Here is an 18,674-nt window from a genome sequence, read left to right on the forward strand (position 1 = left end):
GCTCGATGGACGAGATAAAGCTCATAGGATTGTCTGAAAAAAAAATTCAGAAAAAAGGAGTTAATTTAACGTTGGTCAAATTAAAACACAAGACTTCTCAATATCAATTCTATATCACCGTTGGGCACAAATAGAATTATTAATGATAAAACATCACTTATAGTATAACAATCTTATCAACAACGTTGGTCAGTAGATAAAATTATCATACTCAGAAAAAATACTTATTTTCTAATTACATTTTCTGGTTGGTTCCAATTTAATTAGAGAAATAGACTAGAAACTTGAACTTAATGCATAAAATTGGCAAAATAAAACCAAAAATTCAACTTAACTCAATCTTAATACAGCGGAAGCTTAAAATTAATTTTGGGATTTTACCCACAGGAAAAGTCCTTAAACTTATTTTATTTGAGCCACTAAACAATTTCCAGAAAATATAGAATATTCGCTGGAAAAAGAAAAGCGAAACCAGGCTCATTCTTTCTTTTCCTTCCGCCCGCACGAGGAAAATGGCCCGCGACGGCCTACCGAGCTCAGCTTCGCTCTTTAGCAAAAACTGCAGCCCAGTCTTCCCTTCTCCCTCTTGGGCTGAAATTTGCCGAGCCGCAAAATTGGCCCGCCAGCGGCCTGCTGTTGCCAGCTCTGCCGTCCAGCAAAACGCACCGGCCAACCAGATGGACCAGCCCGGCCCAAAAGGAAATGCGGCCCGGCCTGTGCATGCGCTCGACTCACTCGCTGGCTTGGCTCGCTCGGCTCGCGGCTTGGCAGGCTACAACCTGGGCCCGGGGCGCCGAAGCGGCCTACTACCCCTTCCCGCCTGGGCCGAATCTGGCCTGGACGATTTCAGCCATCCATTCAAGATCGATGGCTACGCGTGATTTTCGCTGGATCCAAACTGAGCGAGCGGCCGGCCCTGCAAACCCTAGCAGCATTTCTGCTCCTCCCTCGCGCAGCCGCGAGTAACGGCCGAGAGCGCCGGCCTGCGAGCGCCGGTAAGCAGAGAGCCCCTCGGCTTCCCCCAGTCCCCCTTGCCGGCGCACGCATCCACCCGAGGGTGAGCGCGGCGCCGTCGAGCGGTGCTGCGGGTTAGCCGCGTCTTCCCGGTGTTCTTCAGTGAGCGGACGGCAACAAGGTGAGCAAGAGGTAAGCTGCCGCCTCCCTGAGCTCTTAGTCTGCCGGCGGCCGTCGGTAAATCCGGCGGGCGCCGTGTCTCCTTTTTTTTTTTGATCTTTCTCTCTTCCCGGAGACAGATCCGGTGGATACTTTCCTTTCGATTCTTCATCTCCTTCTAATTGCTAACCCCGACTAGATCTACAACCTAGAAAGGCGACTGATACCATTGATAGGATTAACAGGATCATCTAGGTGCTAGTCTAGCGGGTAAAACATGACTTAGGTAAACCAACATGATTCGTGGATCTACACCGAGGCATACTAGAGATGGAGAGGGAGAGAGACCGACCGTCGGGCTTTGTTGACGAGGTGGCCATGGTGTGTAGACGATGTTGACGAAGAGGGCGGCGGCGGCCGCGCGGAGTTGGCGAAGCTTCCCGCCGCTAACAGCGCCTCCACTAGATCGGCTAGGGTTTCTGTGTCGGTGGGGTTGTGGACACGGTGAACGTTGGCTCGTGTGCCCCGACTCCCACGTCCTTTTATGTGGTGCTGCGCGATGGGGGCCACCAACCATATATGGATTCTCCTATAAATCCGGTGGAGATCAATCCTAACGTCACCAAGTATCCCCTGTAAATCCTATATGGTTCCCTCGACAGATTTGGTCAGTCTCATAGCTGATAGTCTTTCAGCTTCCGCATAGCTGATATACACATGTTCGTGCACAAGTGCACCTTGTTCAGTATGACATTTCTCAGCTATACTCCCGACCCGGGTCGTCATGATTAATTTACAGCCCAGATTATTCTGGGGAAGAACCTTACGGATGACTTCCCATTCTTCCCAGTGCCAAATGTCATCAATTATGACCAGGTACCTACGAAAAAAAACAAGACCAAAGAAACTTTTAACATTTGGGCCATCTTATCCCATGTTACTATTACTAATTGATTGGAATGTTCATACTCACATGGCCAACTAAGAAAAACAGATCATTGCGTTTTTTATCTTTCTATAAGCGGGCCTTAGACAGAAGACCAGGGCCAGGCCCGCTTAATGTATGTAGTTGTGTACAGATGAGCTGAAGATGGAAAACACTGAACAAAGTGACGGCAGCACAAGGACTTGCGTTTTTTTATCTCCTGAGTGCCCGCTTGAAGCAATAAACTGCAAGAACACCTTGTTTATTGATTAGTGTTTCGCGTTCTATCATGTATGGAGTTATAAATACATGAATGAAGCACTAGCTGTGTGACTGCACAAGAACACTACTGGAGCGTTCATTATGCCGCCAGTTGTGCAAGGATAACAAAAAGTGTCAAACTAATGTCTGTAGTTGTGTACAGATGAGCTGAAGATGGAAAACACTGAACAAAAGTGACGGCAGCACAAGGCCAAGTGAGAACATGGGGACCGTCAAGCTGTGCACCTAAATTTCATCTGATGAGGAGGCAGGAAGAATTACCTTAAATCTTTAACTTGACCTTTTTGGTACCTGATGACGATCTCCTGAGGGTTAGCTTTAACGAAGAATCCAAGATCATTGCGTTTTTTATCTTTCTATATATAAGCGGGCCTTAGACAGAAGACCAGGGCCAGGCCCGCTTGAAGCCGAAACGAATTCGATCTGGTCTCAGGCTCCAGCGCACGAGATACAAATCCGCGAAGAGAACTAATCCGAGACGGGAGCTCAGCTCTCTCCCATTCCATGTCAAGGCAGAGTGCTCTGCATCAGCATCTGCACCACCATTTTCCCTTCCACTCCTGATGAGTGCAGTGCAGGATGCTAGGTATAATCCGGTCATGCTTTCCTCGATCGAGGAGCGCCATCTTGCAAATCGAATAATCGATAGACCCATTCCGATTAACCAAAGTGCTTAATTATCTGATTGCGACAAGTTGAATAATTGCGCTGTCTTTTTTTTATTACACAGTATTTAGTATTTTGATGAGGAGGTAAATATGCAAAACAGAAAAGCATAGACGCGGCCGCACGCGTCATCTTCTTCTGCGACCCCAGTGCAGAGAGAGTTTCATTCTGGAAAAAAATAATTAGAATGACGAACAAATGTGCGTACATAGAGAAGGAAGACCCCAAGTTCAAAGAATACGTAACTTTTTGTTTAGGTCCAGCAAACCAACATATGCATACAACATATTATTATTAAGTTGAATCCAAAGTTGCAGAAATTATTATTACATAAATTGCGTTGTCCCGCACAAACGGCGCATCGATCTCTAATTCACAAACGGTACACCTCTCCTTTCCCGCAAGAACGACCTTCTCTCTGCTGCCCTCGATAGTTTCTCTCTTTTTTCCGCAATGGCAAGGCTTATCCCTCTCAGTGCATCTCTGCCGAAAACCTCAGGATCCATGTCATTGACCCAAAGGGTGATCTCCTTGGGGTGCTCCACGGCTTCTTTTCTCAGTACATCAATTGTCTCACGGATGCCCGGACCGTCACTTGTATAGTACCAGGAGCATAGGAACACGACCTCAAGACTGACCAGATGCTTGATGCCCATGTAGTAGTCTCGACTTGCTGTACCGGTGTAGAACTTGAACTGAAGATGTTTCAGATTCGGCATCGCTCCTTCCCCGAAGGTGATCACCTGTGGCAGACGGCAATCGACGTAGAACGTCTCTAGCTTTGGAAACCCTCCAGCAGTGATGATAACCGGCTTCCGTGGGAGGACTTCGAACCTTAGTTGGAGAGCCTGCAGGTTGGGCATCTGCGTCTTCAGAAACTCGAGGTCTTCGTGCACAAGTATGCAGAGCCTGATATCTAAGGAGCAGACATTGCACAAGTCTTGCTTGACCCACTGCGGTACTTTCACGTGTCTCCGGTCAATTCTAAGCAGCGGAACTTGTAGAGGTTCATACCTCCAGTTAAAAGGATCCGCTAACACGATGGATAGGGCCCCCCTGCAATTTGCTCCAGAAGAGGAGATAACCCAGTCTGAGCTGACAGCCTCTTCTCCCAACTTCAATATTTTAGGAGAACGCGGGTCTCCAAAATGCACATTTATGGAGTTTTCAACTTCCCAGGGTAGCTCTCTGACCTTGCAATCTCTTATGTCCAGAGTCCTCAAATGCTGCAGTTTTCTGATTTCCTTAGGCAACTCTCTCACCCCTGTCCCTCTTAAACTCAGATACTTGAGCCAGATCAGCCCACATATATCCACCAGATGATCATCCTCTAGATTACAGCTTTTATTTATTTGTAGCACTCGCAGCTTTTTGAACGCCTTGAAGGGGACACTATGCAGGGAATGCATATTAGAAACAGAAAGGGTGCGAGTATGAGACAGCACATCCTCATCTGGACATGCAGGCGCGGTGTTACCGCGCCAACCGTAATAAGTTGGCGAGCTGAGAGAAAGACGACGGATCTGTTTGGCATGCGAGGTGTTACCGGGCCCACCGTCATAAGAACTAATAAAATTATCTTCCTTTGCTTTGCACACGAGGAAGTCTTTTATAGCGCCGTTAACTACGTGCGACGTCTCCTCCCCCTGCCACAACAGATTCCTGTAGACAAGCTTGTCAAAGTAAGCTTCTGCTACTTCAACTTGCGAAACAAATCCTTCAGCAATCCATTTTCTCACCAACCATTCCTTATAAAACTTATACTCCTTAAGATATATGGTAGAGTATAGCAAGCAAGTCTTCAGCTGAACGGGAAGATCGTCGAAACCAAGGCATAGACTCTGGACCAGTGGTTTCAAGGCTGGAGTACTCAGAAACCCATCATCCAGAATGTGCCTCGCCCATGTATCCCATTCCGCATCATCAACTTGCACATGGTGGTGGCTCTCTGCCCATGCTGACGAGAAACAGATTACTGCTAGCGGACATAAATCTAATCTATACGCAATCTTGGTGGACAGCTCCTTCGCGTTGGTGCCCTCGACAGATTTGCTCATCAGTATCATAGCTGATAGTCTTTCAGCTTCCGCACGACCAAACTCCTGTTCGTACACACGTGCACCTTGTTCAGTTTCACATTTCTCAGCTATACTCCAGACCCGGGTCGTCATGATCAATTTACAGCCCAGATTATTCTTGGGAAGAGCCTTACGGATGACTTCCCATTCTTCCCAGTGCCAAATGTCATCAATTATGACCAGGTACCTAAAAATACAAAACAAGACCAAAGAAACTTTAACATTTGGGCCATCTTATCCCATGTTACTATTATAATTGATTGGAATGTTCATACTCACATGACCTACTAAAAAACAGAATCATAGAAATTCCCAAAGACATGCAGCCATCAATTTGGTAGTTAGCCTGGATAACCATAGGCACTGGATCTAATTTGTTTCTAAATTATTCGATTCACGTCTGCCATTATATGAAAGAGAAGAACAACTTTTTCATGCCATTGCAATAACGAAACATTATAATGTATCTACACAAATAATTAAATTCATTACATTTTGACACAAAACATCATAATGTATCTACACAAATAATTTCATTACATTTTGACACAAAACATTATAATGTATCTACACAAATAATTATTGGTAACCAATTTTTAAAAATAATATATGACCAAACATAGTTTCTTCATAGATGACATCTTGGTACTAAGTTGTGTGCTGAAACAACTTTTCATGCCATTGCAATATCGAAAAAGTTCAAATTACTCCCTAAAAGTATGGTCGAACTTTTTTTGGTTTATTTTACACCTAGAATAATGCCAATTTGTCCAATTTATCCTTATAAGATTTGTCTTTCTAAGAGGTAAATTGGACCAATTAACATAGTTGTAGGTGTAAAATGAACAAAAATAGTTTAGGGGTTATCAGGACTGTGGGCATACTTGAGGGAAGTAATTTGGAAATTTTCCATACAGTAACAAAAACTGAAATGTATCATCTTGAATCCAGATTTTAGTAACAAACAAAGAGATGGGTTGGAATTAGATTACACCAAAAGCTAGGTTTTCAAACTAACATGTAGCACCTATGGTTTTTCTTGCAATATTAGTAGGCAAGAATGAATTGGGAAGTCGAAATCTAGATTTGTCAAGTCACGGCAGATAGTGTGTGGGCTGCCCCTAATAGAGACCCCAAATGGCATTCATATCATTCCATGAATCAGTAGATGATACGGGCATTTCTCACAAGAAGTATCACATCCATACTTCACACAACTTTTATTGACATTTTACATAAGGTTACAACAGAGAAACAAAGTGCATACTACTAAGGGTAGCCTCAGAGTAGCTATACAACGGAGTTCTACGTAGTATTCTCAAGTCCACATGCAACTTGGCTCCTAAGGTTGATCACCAAGAAAGCAGTACTAAAACAAGTAGAGTACTCAGCAAATCCCACTGTTGTAGAGTTATTTCATGTTGTTTTTTCATGGAGGGCTCTGGTTTGATATTTGCCGAAAAGCCATTTTTATGTGGGGTGAAAGGTTATAGCTTTTAAAAGGAATATAGGATATTTAGTAATAGTTTGTTGGTCCTGGAAGGGAGACTTCCTGAGCCAGCTTTGCCTAATTTAGAAACAACTCCTCAGGCCAAGGCACGAGACACAAGATTTTCATAAAAACAATGTTATGACTAATCAATGGGAGCTTTGACCAAGTGGGTTCATATCTGTGAGCACCTGCTATCCAGATACATCCCGGGAAAACAGATGCATCATAAATGTGGTATTCAATACCACCAGGCTACTCTGGGCCTCAACCTATGACCCGTGTTGACCAAACTTAGGACAAGCGAAGGTCATGTTCCAGGCTACCCATTGCCCACCGTGGCCCCTTGGGTTGGTTCACTAAGTTCAGCTAGTGGGGTGTGAATCAAGGCCTCAAATAAATAGGTACTCCTCCTGAGGGTTGTACCTTTTCAGCACGTGTGGTTGTACGATTCACCAGATAGACTTGCCCATTAGCCAGTCCTTATATGACCAGAGTAAGCTTTTTGGATAGGATCCTTCATCAAGGCTACCGTCTTACTCTAGTGTCTAGACTTATCTGGTTGCTAGACTTGTTAGTTATTTTTATCTAATTTTCAAAGCACTCACGCCTTTTGGTATTTTGTAAACTTGTGAATGACTCCATAAGTAGTTCCTGAGCATTTCTATTGCATCCTAGGTTTATGGTATCAAGGATGGCTTGAATTAGTTAGGAATAACTAAGCAACGTAGAGAAAATATTATGCAAGCTTTTGAATGGAAAGTCCATGCTTTTATCTTGGCTCATTTATTTATAAAACTTGGGATTAAAGGGATGGTAATGTGTGGGACTTGTCTTCTTCAAAGTCTTGTTCATTGAGAACTTCCTCTTCGTAATCCAGGTCGTCAAATTCGTTCCCGGTATCGTCGAAAATTCTACATAATCGTAGTTATAAGATATCAATCAAGCAAACATGGCAATACATCAAACATGAGTTAAAATAGTAGAATTAGGTTTTAGAAGGATTGTGTGATTTTCTAGAATTTTGTAGGATTTTCTAGAGTTTATTGGAATGGTTTCCTATTTTTGGTCACATGAAATATAGGCTTTTCTATTTTTGGAAAGGATGAGAGTTTGCTCTTGGGAGTTTTTGGTGTAGGATTTGGGTAAACAGAGTATGGATGGGTTTAGTATCATCTCTACTATTTTTGGTAATTTTTATCATGGTGAAGTGAAGTTTGGCATACAAGAACCCGGGTGGCCATAGCAAAGATGAGAGGGAAAGAGAGCAAGGGTTGACAAGTGGGCTAGAGTGTGGCGTGGCACCAGGGGTCCGCACGGGGCTAGCATGGCTGGGCTATGCTGTGGACTGGTAGTCCATGTGGTGGACTAGGGGGGTGTGCTTGTGGTCCTTGTGGACTGGGAGCAGGGAAGGGGGTAGAAGGGGCGGCGGCTGTGGTACCGGACCATTGCGTAGGGCAGAGTGTAACGACCTTGGTTAAAAACCTTCGCGTTAATCTTAATCCGAGTCCCTGATCCCCTGTCTCAGTTTACCAAGTCTAAGTGCAACCTCCAGCTCGGTCCCGACCCCTCTGTGATCCGACCCCTCGCCGTTTTCCCCCAGTTCCGATCCCGCCGACCCCCAACCCACCGCCGGATCTTTCTAAGTCCTCCCACAATGCCTCCCTTCAATCTGAGCCGTGGACCACCGAGACTGACCAGTGGACCCACGAGATCTTTCTCCCAGATCTCCCGCGACAGGCGCACTTGAGTTGCATGCCCGCTTCAGAGTTCCCTAGCCGCGTGGCTCAACTCCTCCGACGCCCGCCGCTCCGCCTCGTCGCCGACCGCGACCGGATGGATTCTCGCACCCCCTTCCCCAATCGCAGCGGAAGCTCCTCTGCTACCCTTTCTGCAGCTACTCACCGCCCGCGCCCATCATCACATCGCTAGATCCCGGCTACAGAGCCTGATGCCGCCCATCTTTTCCATCGCCCTCCACAGTCGCGCCGCCCCGGTCCTCGCTACGCGACGATTCCTCCTCCGCCAACCCAGACCACGGCAGCGACAGCTCCTTTTCCCGCCCTGTCAGAGCTCCGCCCTGACAACCTGTTGCTCCGCGCTTGTCCGCGCGACCGCAACCGCCTGTCTTCTCACCTGTGCGCCCTCGTTTCTAGCACCATTTCCCGGTCACTTCCATCAGATCCACCGCACAACGACACCCGCCTCCGCCAAATCTCAACCACCGGCAAACCCGCGCCTGTGCCGCCCTGTCATCGGTGCCCAAAGACCGCCGATGTCATCCTCGAAGTCCTGCTCCACCGCCCTCGTCGCTCAATCGCCACCCCGGCAGTGCACTCCATCGCTTTTCCCCAGCCTTCGCACCGCTTCTCCCCTTCTCTCTTCCGCGCAGCTATAAAAGGGAATGCCGGAGCCCCACCGGAGTTCCCCTTCACCATCGCTGCCCTCCCACTTGCTCCCTGTTCGTGCACACAGCGCCACCGCCTAAGTCTGAGGAACTCTCCTCTCCACTCAAACACCACTTTCCCCAATCCACCAGCCACTGCTCCCCGTGCTGCACAAGAGCTTGCTTGTGGTCCACAAGAAGCACCGCCGCCACCGGAGTACCACCGGACATCCTCGCCGCTGTCCCAAGCCTTAGTCTTTCCGCCCAAGCCTGTTCTTTCCCGACCCCAAGCCTCATCTGTAAGATGAAGGTAAGCTACTGACCCTTTGTTCGCCTCGTCCGACCCCTCGTATCCGCCCAACCCCGGTTCCGTCTCGCCCGACCCTGTCTGTTCCGCCGACCTTTCTCCACTTCGCCCGAGGGCTCGGCTGTATCTTTTTCCTTGAACCGAGGGTGTATGTGTAAAACTTGGGGACTTTTCAGCGTTAAGTCTGAGGACCCCTAGCACATCTATTCCTCTAGATTAAGGGTCAGATCATAAGTTCCTTCCCATCCGACCCTTATATCTTGATCTCCACCAACTCCAGCGAACCTCCCCACCCTCCTGTAATTTGCCGCAAGTTTCTGGGCTCAAACTTGCAAGTGTTGCTGTTGAAATAACCGTCTAAATGCTAACCAATGCATTGCATTCGTGTAGAGCTGCATCAAGCTGACAGCTTCTACGAGCTGCACCCGGCACCAGAAGACGAAGGTGTAGCCGAGCTCCTACCTCCAGAAGCCGAAGCCGCCCAAGCAGAAGAGCAACTTCCCTCCTCCTTGTTTGAAGGCAGGCCCCGGATGCATGAATCCCCTGTGTTTTACCAAACTTGCGCATACCTTCTTTAACATGCTTATGCATTTACGTATAGGAGTTGTTTGGAACCATAGATGCATAACTTAGCTCCCTTGATCTGAACACTAGCTGTTGGACCGAGTAGATGCCTTGCTTAACTAGGAAACGGTAAAAGCCGAGTGATTCCCTGTCACTCGCGAGTTGTAGGAGTTGGTTGTTTCCTCTTCTGTTACAACTATAAGGACGATGGACGGGGCAAGGTGTTGGGTAACTCTTTGGTGGTCGACTGATCGCCCCGTCTGTCTATGAAACTTGCTAAGGCCCGACAGTGGTGGTGTTCGTGATCAGGTGTTTGAAAGTAATAATCTCATACCTAGTATAGGATGGGGAAGCCTAGTACCTGATTGAACTAGGGCGTGGCTTATACCCCTGTTGTCCGTGGAATGAGGTTCCCATGGTGCATCATGTGGGTGCAAGCGCGGTCACAGTACGGTAGAGACCGGGACTGTGGAGCATTGTATGCCAAGGGAAGTTTGGACCTGACACGCGCCTGGGAATCGATGGGGACGGCTGACACAAGAAGCGACCCTTGTGGTGCGTGGATGTCGTGAGATTAGGTTCACCATGCATGGTTAAGAAACTCGAATCGATTCATCTGCCTCTCATAGTTTGAGACTGCTTGATCGCTATGTCACCCTGAGTAAGAAAGGAATCTGATGATGACATGGTTTGTGATGATATATATATACCTTTGGTTGGTTCTATGTTTGCTTAGAATAGGTTGCAAACTTAGACCGGATAATGAACTCAAAACCGGAGCTAAAACTTGAAAGTAGGGATACACCTAGCTCTTTTGGAAAACAAACCTCTCAGCCAAAAGGCCTTGCATGTCTAGAAATGGTGGAGTAGCGTACTCCCTGTCGGTTAAGTCTTGTAGAGCTTAGTAGCTCAGCCTTGTTGTGGCTCTTCTTTTTCAGGTGAAGTTGCTGCCTCTGAGCCTTCCTCTGCTGGCACTTGGCCGCCCCAACTCCCTCCGGGTTGGACGGTTGAGTTTGATCCCTCCTCGGACGGCGAGGAGAGGGATCACTGATGTCCTGGTTGGCCTCACCAGGGATGTCCGACCCCGACGAAGTAGCTTCCGCTCCTTGTTTTACCTTCTATTGTTTTTCTTCTGAACCTTGTAAACTCTGATGTTGTTTTATGGCCAAACTAAATGGTTAATTTGTTAACTTAGTGGACTTGTTGTATTCTCTGGAACCGCTCACCTTCATGTGGGTTTGCTATTCGTTCTTGTTCAAGTGGTTAAATTGGATGAAATCCGACGGCACTTCGTGTTTACTTGGTTAAGGCATGAGTGTCGCATGGCAGGCGGCCTAATCATGTTTAATCAAGCAAATCCGAAGTGGATCCGCCACACAGAGCCACTCGCTGGGGCAAAATGTGCCGAGCGGGGTAGAGTTCGGACCAGGTCAAAAAGTAGTTGGGGCGCTAGCGGGGGGGAGGGGTCATGGTGAGGCTAGGTAGGGTGGTGTGGAGATCAGGGAGTGACCGACGTCGAGTCTAGAGCTGACCGAAGTTCGTGCGGCAGAACAATAGAGAGGGGAGAGGCGAATAGGGGTAGCATAGGCTGGGCAACAGCCTAGGGTGGATAGGGGAGTACCTCAGGTACGTATGCGAGCAGCACAATGACTGGGAAAGGGAACGACGATGAGCAGCGGTGATGGGTTAAGCGGCGGTGGAGGAGCTCACGGGGAGTAGCGTGTCGGGCTGCTGCGACGCTCGGGGAAGGGTGGCTAGTGCAGCGCAGCAATCCCCCGACTTCGACCCAGCTCGACTCTAGGGAGTAGAGCACGACGGCGGGTGGGGGTGGAGTGACACAGTTTCTAAGTTCGGGAAGATGGGATTAAGGTGGAGGGAGGCATGGGAGCAATGAGGAGTGTCGGGGCTATTTATAGCCTGGGGACGCTGTGGTGAGCCTCGACCGAGCTTATCTGACTGGGGTTGCGTGGCACTATCGTGACGACATTGGCAACACCTGTTGCGGATGGCGGCAGGAGATAGGGTCGGGGAAGGTGTCACACCCTAAAATTTTTGAATTTTAGGATGTGGTTAAAATGCCTAAATACACAATGATTTTCACATAATTTTAAAAAATTTCCCATCTTTTATTTTTTTCTTTACAGGAAATTTAGTATAGGAAAAAACTAATTGTTTATTTTCTAAATTAAATAATGTTGTTCTAATTCTATGCATTCATGTCGATGCATTTTGGTGTTTCATGAGTGCAAATATTTGAAAAATGCGTGTAGATAATGATTATATTCTTCTGAGAATTTTCCAGAATTTCCTACAATTTATTCTCATTTTTCTAGAACAAAATCCAAATTTATGGAAGGTTATATAATCGTTTTCATGAGCTCCAAGTATTTTATTTGGATTCCTCATGTCCCAATCGATCTTTAGGAGTTTTCATGGAATTTTTTTAGATTTTTCATAAATTAAATGAATTATCTAGATTTTCTTTCACAGGAATTATTTCTGAAATCCTAACCTATCGAGCCGAGCCCTTGTGGCTGACCCACGTCGGCCCGCCTAGGCCCATCTAGGGCCAAGCGCCACTACTTTCTGACCAAGGCGGCTGTGCGCCTGCGCCGCCGCCGCCTTCGGCCCAGGCATGCGTGCAACGCTCGAGGACCCCACATGCCTATAAATAGCGCTGCTCGAACCCCTGAGCGTCGCCCATGCCCTGCGTTGCGCCGGGGGCACACACGTGGAGCCGCCATGGCTCGCACCCTCGCTCGCTCGCTGCACGCGCCAATCGTTAGAGCTGAGCCACTGCTTTGTCACCGTCCGCCACTAAATCCGGCCACCCTCGATTTCCTCTTCCTACCACGCCATCCGCCAAGAGCCACTCGCTCGCCGGAGCACCGCCAATTTGTCTAGCCAGAGTTGCTGCAGGCCTGAGGAAGAAGCCCTTCGCTTTTGCGTTGAGGCCCTTGAGGTACTAGCTAATCTTGGTTCATTTCTTGTTTCCTTGGACCTTTTATTATAACCTCCTGTGTAGACTAGGTTCTCACAAACAGATCCAACCCGATCCTCTTTTCCGATCTAACCCTAGGTATAGAACTATTCATGAGCATTGTTCCATGTGTCTTGTGAATCTTCTCTGCTAGCCCCTGAAGTATACGATTAATCACGAATGGATCCCTATAACCTTTAGCTGATCATAGATCCCATGTTTTGTATCCATTTAATCTCACTCTTGTAGATTCATATAAACATAAATTATGCATTAGAAGCAATGTTGAATAAATTCTCTATTTTGTAATTTGTTCAAAATATTAATATGACTAAGTATTTATATACTTGCTTTTCTAATTAAAATCTAATTAGACTTCAACCCAGTGTTTTCATAATAAATGTTAATTTATTTAATTCTTATTTAAACAACTCTTCTAAATAAAATGAATTTGAGTAAACCTTGATTTTATAGTCAAACTTAAATTGATTAATGTTTATTCAACTTGCTTTCTAATTAAAAGATACATAGGCTATATCTAGAGTTTTCATAATTAAATGTTAGTTTGACTAATTTAAATATAAATGTGTTTAATTATATTTGGTTAGTTCAACACGAATCATAAAGCTATGCTCTTAGATCCTTACATATACTTTATTTTCAAACTAAATGCTTAAATTGCATAAATTGTACTTAAATATTTATAAATAAAATTGGACTAAGCTTTACATGGCCTTTTCTATGTAAATATGACTTGATTAATTCCAACTAAGGGTATTTCTCTGAAATATCTTTACATTGTTTTCTCAACTAAAATAAATGAAGCATGTAGCTCTTATCTTTTCTTTTATAATTCAAACATCTCGATAGCTTTACCTTTTCAATCATAGTTCCATTTTTAGCGTTTCTTGTGTTCGTGTGAACTTAGAATCAAATCTATCCTTTAGTACGTTCTTTTAAAGTTTTTCTTTTGTTTCGGTGTATTGTTCTTAGTTGTACTTGTTTGTTGTTTTGTATGCTTTTGCCGATGATTGCTGCAAGTACAAGGATCGTTGTTCGAAAGATTTGAAGATTAAGAGTTTCAAGAGAGCAAGAGCTGAAGAGCAGTAAGAGTAACTTTTCATTAAAAAAGGCATGTGTGTCCTTGTGCTTTTGTCCCAATAACTATTGTCGTTGTCAAGATTTGCGGATCAAGACTTAGACTAGTAAATTTCTTTTATGCGCGTAAGGCTTCAGATGGTGGCGTGGGAGACACGGGTTTAGACTGGTTCGGGCCAAGGGAAGCCCTACATCCAGTATCGAGGATGCTCGTATTGCCCATGCGGGGTTCTGTAGTAGGGGTTACAGATCGACGAGAGAGGGACTGGTCCCAAGTCTCTTTGTGCTTGTGCTCTCAGGGAGCGTAGTAGTGTGCTGTGGCTTGTGGGAGAAGAAGCCGATCCCTTTCTCCGGCCCCCAGTGCCCCCTTTTATATCGTAAGGGGGTGGCCGGAGTTACAGCTGAGACCGGGCGATGAGGGTCGTAAGAGTTTAAATGTAGTACGGTAAAAATATGGCAAGAAGGGAGGAACCAAGTTCCTAGACACCTGGCGCCTTTGCCAGCCCCTGACGAGTGCAGGCGTGCATGCTAGAGAAGGGGGGGGCGTGTGCCAACTGTCTTTGCGCCCTACACATAGCATCTTCGGCGTCCGTAGGTGTCAGGTTATGATGAAGGCGTTTTGTCGTTACTCCGGCGTCGGTTGGGAGGGGCGGCGGATGCCACCGTCCTGATGATGGCTCTTGGAGAGGGGGCGTCACATCCCTGCTGCTGGGCGCGCGGGGCCCGAGGACGGGCGAGTCTTCCCTCTGCTCTGGTCGGCGCAGGCCATGAGTACCCTGCGGCGAATGGAAGGAAGCCGCCAGCACTGTAGCTTGTACAGTGTGGTCGTGCATGGGTACTTGCAGCGGGTTGCGTGAGGAGCGCGGTCATCCTTCTTCCTGCCAGGCCTGCGGCGCATTTATGACGAGGCCGACAAGGAGGACCCATGGGATCATTACCTTGTCCACCCGATCCACACCCGAGGGGGTCGTCCGTCCTGGGGGCCCTAGTGAGTCCGACCCCTGTGCTCGGGGTCGGACGAGGCGGAATCTTGTGGCAAGGGATCGGGCGCCCCCGACCCCGGGGTCGCGGTCGGACGAGGCGGAGCCTCGCGGCGGGAGGTCGGACGCTCCCGACCCCGGGACCGCGGTCGGGCGAGGCGGAGCCTCGTGGCGGGAGGTCGGACGCTCCCGACCCCAGGACCGCGGTCGGGCGAGGCGGAGTTTTGATTATGCTGGGTGGACCTGGGCCATCGTTTTTTTTCTTTTAAGCGGTATTTAGGAGATCGTTAATATTTCCCCCAACAGTAGCCCCCGAGCCTGTGGTGGAGCAAGAGTGCTCCTCCGGAGGCTCCTTTCGTCGTTTCGCCGCAGATCTTGTTAGGGTGCATTTGTTTTAGCCCAGCTTGGTCGGGGAACCTGCGAATCGCGACCACACGCATGGTCGTTGGTTGCGATGCTAGCCACCGAGCCCCCGCGCGTTGCAGGAGACCGGTCGGGAGGCCAGGTCGACTTTTGATCGTTGCCCCTCAAGCGTCCGTTCACTAGGACAGAGGGGTTGAGCCGTGCCACGTTATCCTCGTTGGACGAACTGTGGTGCTCGTTTGAGCTGCGAACGGGTAGGTTCGAGTGGAGTCCCGGTCCCCATTCGGGGGGGTCCGGCTCGGGCCAAGCTGGTGGCGTACTCCAATCTCCCGCCGGCCAGTTCATATAGTTCCCGGGTCCGTTCGGCCGGATCCGGGGGCTAGTTGCCTTTCCCTGTGGAAAAACCATGAACTTTATGCCGGTCAGGACTCGAACGTGTGGTCGGGACGCCCTTGGCTTTCGCTCGCCTGGGTGTTGGCCGTAGCGGACCCGTCCCTTCTCACCCCTCGCTCGGGGGGTGTCCTGAGGCAGCTGTCGAACCCGTGGCGGGCCAGCCTTCGAACCTCTGGACCGTAATGGGCCGTAGGGGCGTTTTCGGCCCCGTATCCCTTTCTTACCTTTCGGTGGGCCTTGGGCCGAAACGGAGCGGTTGTTGCGTTTGGGGCCAAACGTGGGGGACGTCGTGGGCGTGCCTTCCGGGAGACAGAGTTATGGGGAGCGTCGTCCCACGGATTGAGGAGGATAGGATGTTTTCGCGGCCGATCACGCGCGCAGTTTCCAAAAAGGAAGTGGGCGTGGTAGGGGCGTACCTGGCGTCGCATTTATGGCGGCAGGGGCGTCGATTTGGCTTCCCCCGCGCCTTTCCTATAAAAACGGAAGCCCGCCTCGCTGGTTCCGCCCGCCTTCAGCATATGAGCCCTTTTGTCCTTCAGCCTTGCGCTTAGCTCACCTGCGTCCGCTTCGCCTTCCTCCGCTCCAAGCCGCGCCCTTTCTTCCCACCTCCGTCGGGCTTCCTCCTCCTCCGGCGATGGGTTCTTGGGGGATCTCCCATTTCAACTCCTCGCGCACCGAGGGCCTAGTGCGGAAAGGCCTCCTCTATGAGAGGACGGTGGTGGGCGAGTGGGAACTGCCGGGGCCGGAGCAGGTGCCGGCGCCTCCCCCCGGCTACGTCGTCTCCTTCGCTCACTTCCATGAGCGGGGGTTCGCTTCTCCACCGAGCCGCTTCTTCCAGGGGCTCCTCCACTACTATGGGCTCGAGCTCCAGCACCTTAATCCCAACCGGATCTAGCATATTGCGGCGTTTGTCGCACTGTGCGAGGGGTTCCTGGGCATCGAGCCCAATTTCTCGCTGTGGAAGTACTTTTTCACAGTGAGTTTGTACCAGAAGACGGAGAAGAGGGGGAGCCAGCAGCGGTCGCCTCCGGTGCCAATTGAGTGCGCCGGGATCCACCTCCGCCATACTCGCTCCAAGGAGTATATGGTGATGAAGACCTCGGCGTCCCACAAGGGGTGGCACAACCAGTGGTTCTATCTGAAGAACTACTCGGACTCCCCCTTGCCGGAGTTCACCGGCCGTACCATCGACATGGCGCCAGAGGTGTGGGCGTACGGGCCGGTGGACAAGGAGAAGAAACAGATCTCCGACCTGCTGCAGGCCATTGAGCGGCTGAAGAGGAGCGGGCTTAGCGTCGCCGGGGTCATCGGAGCGTACCATGCCCGGCGAGTGGCGCCGCTGATGCTCCGGGTCCGCCCGCTTGCCGCCATGACTCCCGACGCACCGATCGAGGGCACCGCCTTGGCGGCGGGTGCGCTTGCCGCCTCCGAGATCCGGCAACGGATTTGGGAGGTGCTGGAGGACAAGGACGCCGAGTACCCGATTCCTGGGCACCCGCCGATGCGCCCGGGCGCGGGCTTCATAGACCTGGTAAGGGGTTGGGGCGCCGACCTCCTTTCTTTGCGTCTTGTAATTGTCATTCTGACGTGGGGCCGTTTTGCGTTCGTAGGGCGTGCTGACCCGGGTCGTGCACTCGCTCCCGCCGGTGCCGGAGGACGCTGAACGGCGGACGCGCAACCGTCTCCTTGCCGAGGCGCAGAAGCACCGTAAGGATAAGGAGACGGCGAAGAAGAGGAAGAAGGCCGCCAAGGAGTTCCAACGGCGGCGGAGGGGGCCGGTCGTGTCAGATGACGATGACGACGACGACGACGATGATGATGAAGAGGATGAAGACGAGGAAGATGATGAAGAGGAGGAGCTGATTTCCTCCCTCCGATCGGGCGCACTTGTAATTCGGGAGGTGCGCTCGCGGACGGCCGCGGGGGGTGAAGCGGAGGAGGCGTCCGCCAGGGCCTTGGCTCCGCAAGGCCCTGGGGCTGCGCCCCAGGGGTCGGCATGGAGCACCCCCCAGGAGTTGACGCGGGACACCCCCCAGGGGCTGGCGCGGTGCGTCTCCCAGGAGCCAGCGCGGGACGCTCCCCAGGGGTCGGCGAGGGGTGCCCCCCAGGGGTCGACACGGGGCTCCTTCCTGGAGCCAGCGTGGAGCGCCCCTCGGGGGTCGTCGGAGCCTGCCCCCGCCGCTGCTCTGGGGCCGGTGCGGGGCGCCCCCCAGGAGTCCGCCCAGGGCGTTCCCCGGGGATCCGCGGATACCGCCTCCACCGTCACGCCCGAGACTGGAGGGCAGCGAAGCGGCGACAAGCGGCCGCTGCCGGATGCCCTGGGGTCGGCGTCGGGCTCCGAGGCGAAGCGCGCGTTCCGTCCTTGCACTTCAGGAACGTAAGTTGGCCTTCCTTGCGTCTCGTTCCTCTCCCCTTCTCGCGTTCGTTCCTGCTGACGTTTGCTCGTTGATGTGCAGCGCCGCTCCTCGTGGCCTCGTCCTGCAGCTGGCGCCTAAGAAGGCGTTGCGAGCGTCGTCCTCCTCCGGGGGGGCGGACCGTGGTCCCGCTCACGGCGAGCGGCGGGGTCCTCGGTGAGGCCGCAGACCCCTCCGCGGAGGCGGCCCCGGTGACGGCGGCTGGCGGAGCGGCGGCGGCGTCGGCCGCGGGAGGGGGAGTGGACCCTATTACGTCTTCGGTTCCCCCGGTCGCCCCTACAGCGCAGGGCATCATCCCCCCGGGTCCTCAGGCCGGGGAGGTGATTGATCTTGACGCCGACGAGGCGGAGGGGACGACGGTGACGGGAGGTAGGATGGATGACCCCGCAGCCGTGGCGGGATCGGCGGCGGAGGGTGCGCCTGCCCCTGAGACCGCGGCGGAGGAGGCAACGGCGACGGAGGCGGAGACCTCCACCCCGATCATCCAAGAGGAAGTGCTTCTGGCGGCGGAGGTGGAGGGGTCCGCTCGGGGGACTCCGGTAGGAGTGGAGGAGCCTCCCCTGGTGGTTGCGGCGGAGGGCGAGGTAGCCGCGGGGATACCTATCTTGTCGCCTGCGTCGGAGGCGGCGCCGCCAT

The 18,674-nt window shown here is 50.7% G+C and overlaps 1 protein-coding gene across 1 annotated transcript in view; it reads right to left on the reverse strand.

Moving 5' to 3' along the window:
* Window positions 1-3,158: 3,158 nt before the first annotated feature.
* Window positions 3,159-18,674, reverse strand: part of LOC101776168 (putative disease resistance RPP13-like protein 3) — a 28,621-nt gene continuing 13,105 nt past the window's right edge. The window contains exon 3 of the mRNA XM_012848315.2: window positions 3,159-5,251. Coding sequence (XP_012703769.1) covers window positions 3,355-5,251 — 1,897 coding nt within the window. The 3' untranslated portion in view covers window positions 3,159-3,354. The remainder of the gene's footprint in view (window positions 5,252-18,674) is intronic.

Source organism: Setaria italica, chromosome VIII (assembly GCF_000263155.2).
Source record: "Setaria italica strain Yugu1 chromosome VIII, Setaria_italica_v2.0, whole genome shotgun sequence".
NCBI classification, from domain to species: domain Eukaryota; kingdom Viridiplantae; phylum Streptophyta; class Magnoliopsida; order Poales; family Poaceae; genus Setaria; species Setaria italica.